We start from the raw sequence: 15752 nt of genomic DNA, 5'->3' as shown, positions 1-15752 counted from the left end.
TGCGTCTGGGCTGACTTGTGCCGCTAGTCGTGTACCATTGTGACACCGGTGTGACGTCCGCTTCGCCTAATACACGCCAAGGGATGCGGGAGCGGACCGTCTCTGTTGTTCGGCGAGGCTGCATGTCTGAGTCGTGCCGAGCCTGAGTGAGGCCCAGCCTGGCCCAGCCCAGCCAACACCCAGCGAGGATCTCGTATATCGTACGACGCTTCGGCCTAGACGCGCCACAGCGCTCCTCCCCCGGTGCTGGCCAAGGGTCAGCCAAGCGTGGCGCGTCACTATGCGCTGAGAATAACGAGTGTTCCATATTCAACTTATGGACGGTTCCACAAGGAGTCGACGGATGTGAGTACCCTCATCCTTCACATTTTTGCATGGGTTGTTTCGCGAGCTATCTTGTTTGCAACTCATCTACCCTTTAAAAAAGACGGAAGGTGTTGCGCTGCACCCACACCCGACAATCCACGTCAGTGTTTGGTGAGAAGGTGAGTTGAATCTCTATGCAATGCCTCGATGCGTGACGACGATAGCAGCCACGGGGTGCTGGTTTGCCCGACATGGGGTTCGGTGGGACGGCCGACCTTGGCCACAGTCGGGAGGGTCTCGGAAGCCGCGTCTGTCGCGACCGGCGACTTTGCCACGGGCGGCAGGCCGCCGAGCGCGCGCGCAGCCGGCTGAGCTTGGCAAACTGCGGCAACCAAGCCTTGTGTCTCTTCGAATGTCTTGTTGATGCCTGGTTGCTGGCGATGTTCGATTATTAATGCCACATGCGGTGGCTGCTCTGCCCCCAGTCGGCTAACAAGAACGTTACAACATAAAGGTGTGCGAGAGACATTCCTAAGGTCAGAAGTTACAAGACAAATTCAGAGTTTTAAAACAGGCGAGAAGGCACGCCGTAATGGAGCGTGGGCCGCCACAGGAGGCAAGCAGTTCCGTGCGGCAGCCACCCGGGTACGGATACCGCCGCTGATTGGCAGGCAGTCGGACACGTTCTCGATGCAGTGAACGGTTGCCACGGTCCGCGGCTCCTGTATGACAGTGGGAGGCCTCCACACGCCTACAGACAAACGAGCGAAGATCGGTGGGCGCCCCGCCGACATGCAATGAACGGTACACACCGACACAGGCACGTCGGTGCACCATCTCCGCCACGCTGCACCGTCCCAGCGTCTCCAATGCTGGCGTAATGTGGTCGCAGCGGCGGACGCTGGCCACGAGCTTAGCGGCAAAGTGCATGACCTCTCAGACCCGGCTCCGATGGCGGTCTGCAGCGCCTCCCCACACACGGGCACATGAGCGAGAAACACGGACATATCAGGTACTGGGGGGCAATGAACGGCGCGTTGTCGGCGCGGCCATGACAGGTGCATCTGTGGGTCTCTGGCGCGGTTTGTCTCGAACAGGTCACCAGCTGTTACAGACATATGCTTGGAGGGGTTATGCTTGTTGAGCTGTACAGCAGCGTCGATTTGCTCAGCGGCGGAATGCTTTCGAAACGCTGTCTATTGGTGTTCCTTTCCCCGACACCACCACCGGGTTAAGGTTCAGGGTAATTGCACCCCCTCCCACGCTCCTACCAGCTGACCAGCTGCCATTTCCACGTCCCCATCACCGCGAGTGTTATGTGGGAAGTGGGGACCGCCGACGGTGGGCCCCCCTGCCGCTCGGGGAGTGGTGTCGTGTCGCCTGTACCGCCCACCGTCAGGACCATTACGTCCATTTTTGTACGGATGCTGCACTCTGAAGCCCGCCTTTCCTAGAGCCCGTCGAATCTTGCTGAGGCTAGGTTGGACCTAGCGAGTGCACAGATGAGGGGTGTATGCTTCGTCAGTCCAAATGAGACCCAACACTTCATCAGGTTTGGCGAAGAGCAACCAAGCATGAGTCACTTATTAAAGACAAGTTTGACGAGGGCTCATTTCATTTATGGTGAATTCCACGACAGATCAGCGACTTCCGGCCACGTCATGTTTCATTTTTTGACCTTAATTGTTTTCTGAGGCTATCTTAAGGCGCGGTCATTATGACCGCCCAATTTCGATAATAGTAACAGTGCAAGGTCCATGACGTCAGTGGCTCTCAAAAAGCCTTGGGTACGAGTCACAGTGGATCGTTATTGGAGCACTCTGGCTGGTAGCAGTACCAGCCGCGGTCATTCTGAGTGCTCAGACCAATAGCTGACCGGCGCCGTCGGGCTGTGCTAGAGCCCGGCCGACCCCGGGCCGTATCGACCGCCCTGCCGCCGGCGCTGTGTGTGGGGGCTATCTGGTGGGTCGGCCGGCCCCCACACCGCAAAGGTCATGGCAACACCAGCGCCAGCAGCAGATACGGCTCGGCGAGAGCGCGGAGACAGGCGGAGACAGCGCAGACGCGGGTGCGCAGGGTGCCGTTTGCTGTTGGGCGGCGTTTGTCGGTTTGCCTGGTACCAGTGGCAAACGCCTCGAAAGATATGCCTCTCTTCATTGGGAAACACCACCCCGAGAAACATGCCCGCGACGCCACAGCCGGTAGTCACGTCACACACAAACACTGGCAAGTTCGCAACGTGGTGCCACGTACCGCTCGTGACGTCACACACAGCTCACAACGGCATCTACTCACCAATTAACCAGATATGTTCCGTGAGGTTTCCGGTAGCTGACACCGTACCAGAGTATCGTCAGTAGTCTGTGCGCGGTAGCCCTATTGGACTCCGATTCAGTGGATATCCCACGGCACTTCTGCCGCCAAATCCATGCGAAACAGGACGGATGACTGTACTTTAACTGTATGACGAGCGACGTCGCGAACCAGTTCATTCTTCCCGACAGGGACTCCCATACCACGTACAAAGTTTCACCGTTGCACGTCTTTAGGCAGGTTGGTGCCGCCGGTATGTGCTGATGACAAAACGGCCCGAGGGCCGGCAAAAAAGTGCAACATCAACCAGCTGTAGCGCTCTCAGCCCTCACATACCCCTGGTTCCTATGCGGCCAATAATTCACTTTTGGCAATCTCAATCAGCCTGGTGGTGTCGACAGCGTTTGGCGTGTTCCGCCATCTATGAGGTGTATTGCACACTAGTACCTGCACGGATCGGCGCATAGCCAGCCACCGCAACTGTTGCTGATCAGGCTCCAAGACGCATTGCTCGTCACAGTGACTCGAGACCAGTCTGTCTGGTGACCGGGGGCGGCGACAAGTCACAGAGACCCCGCGCGGCCTCCCCCGACAGGGCCACCGATGTCCTGCCCAAGTCCTCAGTGACTTGCTCGTCGCGCGACTCGAGCGCGTTCAGCAGATCGGGCAACAGTGCATCCAGCACGTCCATGCCGCGCTCGGTTGGCGCCAGGCGCTCGTCTGACACCTCCAGCAGCGTGCTCAGACGGCGCAGCTCAGCGTGTCCGCGCAGGTGGCGCCACCTGTCCTTCGCCGCCGCCGGCGCTCAGCCAATCAGCGCGCGTGAGACCGCGGCGCGTGCGCAGCGCCGTGCAGAGCAGCTCAGCACGCAGCTCGCCAGCTGTCTGGCGGCGCGCCAGCGCCGACCCGGCGGCGCCCGCCTCGACCGTGCGCATCCAGCGCTCTGGCGCCGGCGTCTGTACGTGCGCCACGCGCGCGCCGTGCAGCCGCACCACCAGGCGGCCGTGTGCGCCGGGTCCGACGCCGGCGTACTGCCGGCCGCGCCACACGGCCACGTTGTGGCGGCCGGTGTGGCCAGGCCGCGCGAAGTTGGCCACCTCGTAGCGCTGGAGGCCGGCGGCGGCCAGCTCGCCGACGGCCAGCCGGTACAGCGCCGCCTGGCGGTCGGCCGCCGGCAGGCGTGCCTCGCCGCGCTCCAGCTGGCGGCGCAGCGGCGTGCCGCGCGGGGCCGTCAGCTGGTACAGCGCCACGTGGTGACGGCAGAGGCGCAGCAGGCGGCGCAGCTCGGCGCGCAGCCGCGCGGCGGTCTGGTCGGGCCGGCCGATCAGCAGATCGGCTGTCAGCCGGCCCGGGAAGAGCGGCGCCGCCCGCCACAGGCACTCCTCCGCCTCGGCAGCCGTGTGGTCCCGGCCCAGCCAGCGCAGCTCGGCGTCGTCCAGAGCCTGCCAGCGGGCGGGGAGGTCACCGGTGCCGCCGACGATCGCCGGGGAGAGGCGAACGGCGCCGGCGGCATCGGTCAGCAGTGCTCAGTCACGGCAGAGGTGAGCATGACCGCAGCGCAGAGTAATGACGGCGACGGGGGGGGGGGGGGGGAGGAGAGGGGGAGGGCGGCTGGTGGGGTAAAGCCTTCCATGATATGCAGCGGGTGGCTCCATGTTGGTACGTCACCTTCGCGAGTCGCCTGGCCAGTGCCAGTGTTGGGGCGACACGGCTGTGACCAGCGTCCGTGACCTGCGCCTGTCTCCAGTCCCCCCTGAGCAGTAGTTCCCTTCCCTCCACACCTGCACGCCCAGCGAGAGTCGGTTGACACCGGCTTGTCGAAACGCCTCCAGGGCGTCGCAGGTGGCGCTGGTGGGGTTGGCCTCCAGGGTGACCTCGGCGCCTGGAGTCAAGCGGCTTCGCAGCGACGACACGACCGCCTTCCAAACAGGCGCAGTCGGCCATCAGCAGCTGGCCGCCGCATATCAACCTCCAACATGGACATATCGGGCCGCGCCGGGCGAACGGACATCCCAGCACATTATTCGGCTACAGGGCTGTACGGCAAGCACGGCAATCGACCTTCGGCCAAATGGCTTTACTTACTTTATTGTAACGCGTCGGATCAAAGCATAGCGCAAAGCCAAGCAGCGCCCGCGCAACGAGACGACAGGCTATGGCTACCTCGACCGTGGAGGGCAGAGCCATGGAGGGCGTTCCGCCGCCGAAGAAGACGGACGTCACCCGCTCTATGTAGGAGCTGTCCAGCTGGCGGCGGAGCTCGGCCACCAGGCACCGCTTCATTCGCTCGTGATCCACCTCAGCCGACACGTACTTGTTGAAGTCGCAGTACGTGCACTTCTTGGCACAGTACGGCCAGTGCACGTACACAGATCCGGTCTTCAGGTATTCCGTTGAAAATGTGCGTCTGTTGCACGTCACGGGCTTACACACGTTCCAAAAAGGTGGCCACAAACGGCCTCTCACAAAAACTCTACAGCATTGCATTGTGTGATTGCTCTAAATACTAAACGACTGGGCCCGGGACAAATTCGTGCTTCTCTCCCAGGGCTTCTAGAACAAACAGGCGGCATATAAGGCGTATACTGAGACAAACGCGGGACGGGCGCCGGGACACTGCTTACCATGAAGCAGCAGGCATGTGATGGCGAGTAACTGTGTGAGCGAGTCATCTCACAAAAGTATACGTGCAGGCTCGAATAATCATACAAAGGACACAGCTCATGACAAGGAGGCAATAATAAAGTTGCTAGTGGCGATTGTTTGAGGTCAGGCCATCGCCGTTTTGAGAGCGTAGATGGAGCAGTTATTACAAGCGGTTTGCAGACAAAAGTACACTTTGGCAAACGTACGCGTTGTAAAAAAGTCAGCGTGGCGATCGTTTGTATGGTAAAGCATGTATGCTTAATATTCGTCAGGATAAAGTTCGGAGGGTAGAAAGTACCTTAATGGCAGAAATTCGTAACGGCAAAAGTATGCAGGTATAGAGATTGAATGGTAAAATGTTTGAGGAGAGTTCGTAATGAAACCGTTTGTATGCGCAAAAGTTCGGATGGACAAAGGTCGTAAGCACCTGTTTGTGCTGTTCTGTTCTGACTGTTCGAGTGAATGCTAGGCAAGGATCATGTTTGTTTCAACAAAAAAAAAACGCAAGCACAGGCCCGAAGTTCCACATCTGATGTAACTCCACACAATTTGTCAAATATTTGTCAGGGATATCATTTGTATCATGACAGTAAGCATACAAAATTTGGATGCAGATGGGCACTGAACGTTGGAATACAGCTGTGTATTCTCGTTCCCATGTGCAGGATGGATGCTCACTGGGGGGACACCATATGCCATTGACCGGGGGGAGGGGGAGGGGTAAGGGACAGGTGGTGGATGGCTACAATTGCACAGGTCGCCATTAATTCAGCTGCTGGGACTATCTGGCATCAACTACCCCTCACCCCTGCAGGAAGGGCGGGCATCGCAGGGAAAAGATCCTGGTACCTCTGGTTTCCCACGCATGAAGTGCTTAACACAGACAGGTCAACCACTACACTATTAGCGCCCTACAGTTGCAAAGGTCAGGCCAGGCATTCTAAATAACCTAACTCTACCTGATGTGAGCCTTATGCCCTGAGATGACCAGCAAATAACCTGGTATTGGTTGTGCTGGATGCCCTCAGACACCTACTACATAATTACTGAAATAAAATAAATGGGATTCTGGAGAGAATGATGCAACAACTGGACAGGCTTTGAGGCACATTTCATTTTGGATGAGCCCACTGTCGCACATGGGCGCGGGAACAGGGGGGGGGGGGGTAGGGGGGGGGGGGGCAGGTGGGCCATGCCCCCCCCTCCCCACCCACTATTCAAGGTGTGGGGGGTAGCAGTGTTAAGCGGCCCCTCCACTTTTCACATTAAGGTTGTGTTTTGCTTACTTTTGCACCACATTTAAATATACATGACGATTTACCTAGTTCACTGGCCATCTTCTTCAAGACGCGTCATCTTTTTCGTTTGCTTACTGACCATCGCTTAGTATTACAGCTCCAGGCCGACGCCACGCGGCCTATGGAGACTGCAACGCCCAGCGTTCAGCCCGTTGTTACTATGACTTGCGAGCGCGTGTATTCAAAACTACATTGTTTAGTTTTTTATCGGTAATCAATTTTGACTGAATCATTAGCATTTTAACTGTTGATACAAGCGTAGGACCCCATTTCATTTACAATATACATTCAGGGATTCCTCAATATCTCTGAAGAAAACGGAAAAAACACGGAACTGGAACCTGTGTTACAATTATTGGACCACCTTTGGCGATCAGCGATGTTCTTGTGTCAATGGGGGTTCCTGTGCTGATCCGGGGCCAACCGTGTGGATCAGAAGGCCTCCCGTGTGAGGGAGGGGAACAATGTGGCATGATATATCCTTCCAATGGCCACCGGATCGACCAGGAGATCCCGCCCCGTCTCGCTAGAATGGCAGCCAGAAGACGCTTCTCGATGGGACGGAGTGAACCTCCAGTCCTTGACCGCAAGCGGTAATGTGCCCTTGGTGTTCTACTCGAAGGGCCACTTGCCCGAAGGGAAATAAGGGGCCTCATTATTGTTGAGTAGAGTGGGGGTCCCATTATTGCTGAACAAAGTACGTCGAAATGAATGTTTAAAAAAACAAGGACATCCCATGTTGGCCTAAGAACGCTCATTTTTCAGAATGGATTTGTGAAAAAGTGCATCAAAAGGCTGAACATGGCCGCCCGCAACCTCAAGAGCAAGGACAGCGATGGTCTAGATTGCAGCTTCCGTAAAACCCAACGGCTTCGGCTACTGCAAGTACAATCAGACGGCGCGCGCCGTGCTAGTCTATCCTCTGGACAAATTAATAGTTAAAGAACCACGAAAAAACAAAGAATCTACGTTTACTCTTCCAGTTCCACCACTAGATTCCGGCACCACCTCGCGGTGCTTTAAGAGCCAACCCTGTCTCATCATCAGTCTAAGAATCGCACACGTGAAATATGTGGCCAGACTGCCTTGTAGATGTAAGATTTGATGTCCTGAAGCGTTCAAACGTACTTCTTTCGGAAGGGTCATCATTTCCGTCCACCCGTTGGCCACGGCTCAGTATTAGCTATGGAGCCAACGCTGCGTGGCCTACGGAGACTGCAACGCCTGGAGTCGAAGTGTTTTTAAACTAAGATTTGCGATCACGCATGCTCGAAATTATGTCACCTAACTTTTATTACTAACCGATTCAAGTTTTTAAAGGTAATTATTTTAGAACCGCTTTCATTTTCGTCCACCGGTGGACCATGACGAAAAGTTAACCACTTAACGCTCCGCTGACTATGGAGGCTGCAACGCCTGGTATCGAGGTTTTTGTTGCTAAGATTTGCGAGCGTGCATGTTAAAAACCACGCTATATAAATTGCATCACTTATCGATTCTGACTGAATGTTAAATATTTCCAGACAAACATGGTTTGTCGATGTTAATACACATTGTTGACCACTCGATCTACAATCAAAATTTTCACCCTCAAATTTCGATCAAACATATTGATCTACAATCTAACTTCGCGACGTCCTTAATGTCTGTAGAACGCAGATGAGACATTACCAAAGACCTTCTGAGTTATTTCGAATTAGAAAGAGTCTACTAAGCCATTGCAAATTAAGGACACCGGTGATTCATTCCATGCAGTCGTCAAACGTCTTATTTCTGCGGTTCATTGACCTTAACATGCGCTCGGGTGGGGGATCAAATTGACTCGCTCCCCGAAGGTTTTTCCGGAATGGTTTCCGAACGGCGCGGCACAGTCACGCCATGTTTTGCATAGCTGTAGAAAATAGAATAGCGGATCGCTTGGCATGACAAATTCAGATGCACTGACCTGTAAGGTCGCTGAACTATGGCAGGTCAAAGTCAAGCCATGGTTTAAGCGAAGTAAACTTCCAGGGAATCGTCCAATCTGATGCAGCAATGGAGTGTTAGACGAAGGCATACATCTCTGAGATGCTTTCTTAGGCAACACAAATATTGAATGAGCAAATTACGTTGACCCAAGGTCAGGCATAAAGGTCAGACCAAGGTCAAAACAAACCTGTTATATTACTATAGGGCTTGCTATATGAGGCAGTTTCTCGCGCTCATTTTGAATTTGTTGATAGCAGGAACCGCATTATACATTGTCCATGGACTTCTTAGAGGTCAGAATAGGTCATTGACCTAAAATGACCTAGGTCAACATTTTGTTTTCAGAAACATTCTGCCTAGCATTACCTTCTCGCTCATTCAAATCCAAAACTCAGAGCAGTCTCGTATGATTTTGGTCACCATGACCTTCAAAAGGTCAGACAAGGTCACTGACCTTAACTGAACATGTGACCTCTTGTTAAGAAACAGTTATCTAAGTTCTGGGGCACTTAAAAGACCAACCTGGCATTTGACCTTGTTTGACCTTATTTGACCCAAAAGTCATGATCTAGAGATCTCAAACTTTCACCTAAGTGAGTTCACATACAGACCAACACACTCTGTCAAGTTGGTGTCTAGCTCTTTTAGTTCCCGAGGTCTCAGGGGTTCAAATTGATTCCTCACCCGAGCGAAGGGTATCTAGCCGGCCACCCGGGCGCGTGATAAAAATGTAACCAGAATTGATTTCACGGTAGCTTCTGGTTTCTGTTCTGGTTACAATGTAAAAGTAACAAAGAAAGAAGAACACTGTATCCCTTGTTAACATGTAAACTATATCCGGGGATATTTTTTGTAGGGGATCACCGTTTTGTCAACCCTTTGTTCGTCTTAGCAAGGCTCTGGCTATCCCCTTCCTTCGCACAAAAGCAGATCAAGTCATCTACGTTGAATGACAGGCAATTAAATGTTTGTTGGGCCAATTCATACCTAGAGTAGGCAGCCTTCCGGCGGCATTTTTCTGGGGTGGTGTGGTGTAAGGGAAGATAATTAGGAAAAAGGTACTTTTGCAGGTGTCCAACACATGTTTTACATTCCAATAAGTAGCAATGTTGACCAAGAAATGTGCCACAAAACAGCCATGACAGCCCGGCCAGGGCAGTGGCTACCGACGTCAGATGGGAGCAAGGCTCAGACAAGGAATATAGGACTTTATAGAACTTATACAGAGAACTTAGGACTATAGAAGGACTTTCATTCTTGGTTTTCAAAGAAGAATGCTCAGTTCTATGGCTTAGGTTACACAGTTTTTGACAGTTTCAAATGTCCAAATTTGCTTCCTCTTAAATTGCCGAGACAACTCTTATCCCTCGAAACACAGCCAGTGAAATTAAGGTGTGAGCAAAATTTGTTGTCTGTGAGATATTGATTCACTTCCAAAATTTTCACCAGCCTATGCTCGCCATATTTTAGCATCTACCCTTTGGAGACAGATGCTTCCTCAATGTCCCAAAATATCTACCCCCTCATGGAATTTTGGCTACCCAGGAAAGACGATGTTGAAATGAATGAACAATATTGGGAAGCTTGATAGCCTTATTTGCCAAATGACATAATGATTCACATAGGCAATAGTGTGCACCAGTGAGAAATAGCTCCAGATGGATTTCTAGCATAGTAGTCATTACACCTGAATAAATAGCAATAACCGCCATCTCTACTCTCTTCCAGTCATCCAGCTTGTTTTCCAGAAAAGAGATTGTGAAGTATGCCCCAAGCTTGCCGCCCCCCCCCCCACACTTTTTGAAATGCTTTTATGCATATGCTGTTGCATCGTTGCAATATTCTTTTACGGCACAAAGCAAACACAATGCTTTTTTAATGCTTCTTCTTATATGCACTGTACTGCATAAAACAATAAATAGTACTCCATCTGCACTATTTGGAACTGTGCAAGAATGTGGGATCTCAGAATAAGAATTTATCCAGAATTTTAATAATGTTTTAGCAAGGGAGTTACGTTACAGCATGGCTAAGGGTTATGGTACCCACTCAAAAGATAATGACTGCCTTTGTCTGTTATGCCACCATTCAACCCATATAGCATTCACATGACATTCCTTGGCATAAGATGTCCCCATCCTAAATCACGGCTCTTCCAAAATAAACATAGATCTTTCTTAGTGCCAAGCAAAGATTCATATCAGCAAAGTTCAAATTACTGAGTGTGCTGTGATTGGCAAATCTGCACAAACACTAATTAAACTTGTCAGCAGTTGCCTCCCAAGAATAGGCAACAGATGTGCCATAGCAGCATGTCTAATTGATGTCATCATCTCCGAACTAAGTCATGATCAATAGCTACCGTCAACAGGTGTGAACTAAGAGGCAACTCATGTACGTGACAGAAAACAGACAATTAGCAAGTCTAAAATCCTTAACATTAAAGCTTTTGATTTGCACCTCCCGCCCAATAGCATGTAGCACCCTGGCAGCTGCACGATCCACTACGATGACTGTAGCGGGTGCGTATTTTACGACATTTTTTGGTAGCTATAAACCCTGTCATGCTCAGACGCAGAGGAAAACGTTCCCGCGCATTTGCCCTGGCAAGTCTTCGGTAAAAATGACAGATGACAGGAATGACAGCAAAAGCCATGGCCACGATAGGTACGTGCCACCCTTTTCTTTGCATTCTTGTTCCTTCCGATGGTGAAAATGGTCTCTCTCTCTCTCTCTCGTCTCTCTGTCTCGTCCTCTCTCTGTCTCTCGTCCTCCTCTCTGTCTCTCTGTCTCTCTGCTCTCTGTCTCTCTGTATCTCCTCTGATCTCTCTTCTCTCTCTCTCTCTCTCTCTCTCTCTTCTCTCTCTCTCTCTCTCTCTCTCTCTCTCTCTCTCTCTCTCACCTCTCTCCCTCTCTCCTCTCCCTCTCCTCCATCTCCATCTACTCTCTCTCATCTCCTCTCCTCCTCTCTCTCCTCGCTCTCTCTCTCTTCTCTTCTCTCTCTCTCTCTCTCTCTCTCTCTACTCTCTCTCTCTCTCATCTTCTCTCTCTCCTCTCTCTCACATTGAACGCTCAAGGATGTGTCCTCTCCACATATTCCGGTGATAGTTAGCGATTTATCAGCGATTTTATCATCGACGAATTCAAATTTATCTGATAAAGATATCAAGATCATTATACACGAGAACATGGAAAATGACCTTTATTTGCATATTTGCAGTGACCTTCGAGGCCAAATGTTGGGTCAACCGGCGGGGAACTCGGATATCACCCCAAAAATTAACCGGCCTATTTTAAAACTTACAAACATCAATAATATTCACCACAGAAAGACAGCGCCCGTCGCAAAGTCCTGACCTATCAACAACGTAGTCAAGGTCAAACGTGGGCTCAGAGGACGGGGAAACTCAGATCACCCAAAAATTTCCGGCCGATTTAGGCTCGCAAACATCAAAATATTCACCACAGAAAGAAATAGCGTCGGTCGAAAAGCCCGGACCTATCGAAGTCACGTCCAAGCCAGCATTCTCAGATGGGACCCACATGGACTAAACGTGGGGCAACTGTGTTAATTTTGGCATGGGCTACAGGTGGGCTTTTAACTGGGCTTTAGCTGGGTCCCACATGGGGCGCTCGCATCGTTTCATATTTTTATATGCACCAGAACTGTTCGTGCCGTGTACTGTTCCGTCGGAATTTATCACGCCAAGAAGAAATAACTCACCAGGAGGGAATGCTGGCATTGGTGGGATCCATGTGGGGCATACGTGGGCAAACTGGGCTCATGTCAACATGGGGTGCCGGTGGGCTGATATCCAGGCTTGATATGGGGCCATATGGACTGCCCATATGCTACATGCTCAATCAGGTTTCCACATGCACAATGCTGATGTGTACGCCAATCGTTTTTATTGTCTTGGTTTACCATATCGTGTACAGCTATTCTAAAAATGGGAACTGCCGCCTGGACTGGGGTCCACATGGGCTGAGCACGGGCTAGCTGGGCTCATGTCCATGTAGGTCGCGGGCGGGCTGGCATGTGGGCTCCATCTGGTACCCACATGGGCTGCCCATACACTAGTATACTTGGTGCAGGTGCCTTACGCTTGTTACCTTGTGCTTCCGCGCTGTATTTTTCCTTATTATGTACAAATGGGTACATAACAAGGGAGAACAGCACGGGTTGGGGCTCATATGGGATGTATGTGGGTCAGCTGGGCTCAAGTCAACATAGGCCGCAAAGAGGCTGGCCTTCGGGCTTCATGTCGGACCCAGATGGGCTGTCCACATGCTAATATCTTTTACGCAAGTGAATTAGTTTTCGGACTTTGCTCTCCATATATGGATATTTTATTACTGTGTACAAGCTAGTTTGCAACAAGGTGAGCGGCATAGACTCAGATCCAAACGGGCCGCAAGTGGGCATGCTGGCCACATACCAGCATGGGGTGCAAGCGGGCTAATGTTTAGCCCATCTGGGACCCAGGTTGGCTGCCCATATGCTGTCATATTGACAATGTGCGTCATACTTTTCGATCCGTGTGCTTCCTGGTTCGGTTTTACCGTGCCACATACCAATAAGAGGGGTTGCCGGCATGGACCTCATCCGCACGGACTGCGCGTGGGCGAACTTAGCTCACGTTAACATTGACCGAATCACTGTCATGTCACTCGAGGCGATTGGCGTGTTCCGTGCCGGGAGTTTGTGCGCTAAGGGCATGGAGTAAGCTCTCTTTTTGTGTTTCACCGGTGGATGGATGATCGCCCGCGTTTGGAGCTCCCCCGGTAATTAATGGTGTTCCGCTGACCGGCCGCCCGCTGGGATATCAGCAATGGCGAGTGGGGGTCTAGCATGACCGGTCCGCTGACCAGGTGGGCCGGCAGCAGCGAGCGTACCGCTAACCTCTATCTTCTCTAACGCTGGTCGGAGTTTCTGGCGGTTTCATGCAGCTCATCAGATGCAGGTTCTTTGGGCTGCTTGGTGTTCAAATAACACAGACCCAGAGGGCCATGCTTGGACTTATCGACAGCTTTAGTGTCAGAAGTCCGACATGGACGACTCGACGCAATTGTTTCACTAATTGGAGGCTAATATTCCAGTTACCTGATTCCAGTCTGTAAAGACTTTCAGCATGTGAAGAGTACGTTCATGGTATTATAAGTCCCGCACCAGTTTCCGGTGCCTGCTGTAGACACGAATTCCTTCCTTGTCAACCGTACAAAGGGGCGGGAGATACAGGGCAATAGCCCTCCTTGGACCTCGAAGGGGCCCTTGGCTCCGAGGGGGTCATCGCTGGCCGAACAGTCGCAGTTTTTCAACACAAAACGCATCAAAACTGGGACCTCTGTACTTTCAGGCGACCAAGAACAGTTATAAGCGAAAGTGAGGGACCTATGAGAAGTCAAAAAACTATTCGCTGATTGGAAAAGTTTGAACAGGAAATATTAAGCCTCATTGCACTGTCTAGGGACCCCATGCCCTTTCCGGGAGACATATATATATATATATATATATATATATATATATATATATATATATATATATATCCACTTGCAGGATCATTTCGATCGTCAAGGGGCATTTTACGATGCCCTTCACTTCTTTGCATTTGCTCGGAGGGCACTGCGCTGTTGTTGGAGCCCTTCCTATTAACGTGCGGGGGCACCCTTGTCAATCACGGACCCTTCCACGGGTTCATTCCATTCGCCAGAAAAGCTCCGTGAGGTATAGCCGAGTCCCATATGTTAACCTGCCGGGGTATTCTCGGTTGTTCAGGGGCCCTGTGTGTAGGTCTCGGTTAACCTGCCAACACACTTGCGATATGCTCATAGGCCCTCTACGTTGGTCTAGGGCATTTCCCATTCTCCGTCACTGGCCTAGGGCCCTACACTCCTGTCGGGGGGCCATCTGATGGCCTGCTTGGGCACATCCAGTCGTTCGGGGACCCTCTACACTGGATCTTGGGTATGTCTTTTCTGAATCGGGCGGCCCTATGCTCTTGTGGGGGGCTTTATTTGTTAACCTGCTCGGGCACACTCGATTATTCGGGGTCCCTCTTCATTGCGTCTTAGGTACTTCCTTTTTCAATGGAGGGCCCTACACTCTTGACGGAGGCCCTATATGTTAACCTGCTCTGATGCACTGGATCGCTGGAGTGCCCTCTGCGTTAAGTCTTGAACACTTTCTATTTGAATGGAGGGTCCTGCGCTCTTTTCGGGAACCTTATCTGTTTACTTGCTCGGGCACACTCGATCAATCGTGGGCCCTTTACATTGGGTCTTGGATGCGTGCCATTTGAATGGGGGGAGGGACTACGCTCTTGTCGGGGGCCTTTCTGATGACCTTCTCAGGCACACTGATCGTTCGGGGGCCCTCTACATTGGGTCTTGGGCACGTGGTATTTGAATCGGGCAGTACGCACTTGTTGGGGGCCTCCTCTGTTCGCCTCCTGGATCACACTGGATTGCTCGGGGGGGGGGGGGAGGGACCTGCACATTGGTTCTTTGGAGTTTGAATTTAGGGCCCTGTGCTCCCATGCGGGTCATCTGACCATCTGTTCGGGTACACTCCATCTTTCAGGGGGTCCTCCGCACAGAGCTTTGGGTACTCCTTATTTGAATGGACGACATTTCGCTCCTGTCGGCGCCCCTTCTGATAGGTGCTCGGGCACATGTGGTGGTGAGGACCTCTACATTTGGTTTCGAGTACTTGCATTTTGAATGGAGGGCCTTCCGCTTTTTTCGGGGCCCCATCATCAACCTGCTCTGGTGCACTCGATTATTCGGGGCCCGCTACGTCGTGTCGTGGGTGTTTCACATTTGAATGGAAGGCCCTATGCCCTTGCCGGGGCCCCATCTGTTAACCTGCTCTGACATACTCGATTATTCGGGGGCCCTCCACATTTTGTCTTGGGCACTTCCGATCTGACTGGAGGGCTCCATGCCAGTGCATGACTCCATGCCAGTGCTGGTGAAAAGGTCCTCATGTCAGTTATGGTTGGCACTGGCACTGAAGAAAAACAGAAGGGAGTCTCCTTAGCCTCCTTAAAGACTCATTAGGACTCTGAAGAATGTCATTTGCCCATCAGATCAGTTCACAGCTTGGGCATGAATTACCTAGTGCATGGAATTGTGGGTAGTCCATGGTTCAAGGTACTCAAGTTATCCTGACTGAAAAAAGGTCACTGATAAAGAACAGAAACCTATTTGTGAAAACACAAT

At 52.0% G+C, this 15752-nt stretch overlaps 1 protein-coding gene across 1 annotated transcript; it reads right to left on the bottom strand.

Moving 5' to 3' along the window:
- Positions 1-3133: 3133 nt before the first annotated feature.
- On the bottom strand, positions 3134-6092 carry LOC119112486 (radical S-adenosyl methionine domain-containing protein 1, mitochondrial). The gene is made up of 4 exons (XM_037236683.1): positions 6072-6092; positions 4783-4956; positions 4401-4538; positions 3134-3406 (listed from the first exon to the last, which is right to left on the bottom strand). Exons 1-4 carry the CDS (start codon positions 6090-6092, stop codon positions 3134-3136), a joined length of 606 nt encoding a protein of 201 aa, XP_037092578.1.
- Between the last annotated feature and the right edge of the window lie 9660 nt (positions 6093-15752).

The sequence above is a fragment of the Pollicipes pollicipes genome, unplaced genomic scaffold (assembly GCF_011947565.3).
Source record: "Pollicipes pollicipes isolate AB1234 unplaced genomic scaffold, Ppol_2.1 Scaffold_7261;HRSCAF=8764_pilon_pilon_pilon, whole genome shotgun sequence".
Classification (NCBI taxonomy): domain Eukaryota; kingdom Metazoa; phylum Arthropoda; class Thecostraca; order Pollicipedomorpha; family Pollicipedidae; genus Pollicipes; species Pollicipes pollicipes.
This window is presented reverse-complemented; position numbering and strand designations above follow the sequence as displayed.

What these genes read in the sequence shown, in the direction of transcription:
- LOC119112486 (XM_037236683.1), bottom strand. Translation starts at nt 6,092, where the DNA reads ATGCCCGCCCTTCCTGCAGGG. An exon ending in TGCCCGCCCTTCCTGCAGGG is followed by an intron (nt 4,957 to 6,071) that starts GTGAGGGGTAGT and finishes TGTGCCAAGAAG; the next exon opens with TGCACGTACTGCGACTTCAA. An exon ending in GACTCTCGCTGGGCGTGCAG is followed by an intron (nt 3,407 to 4,400) that starts GTGTGGAGGGAA and finishes GCGGCGGCGAAG; the next exon opens with GACAGGTGGCGCCACCTGCG.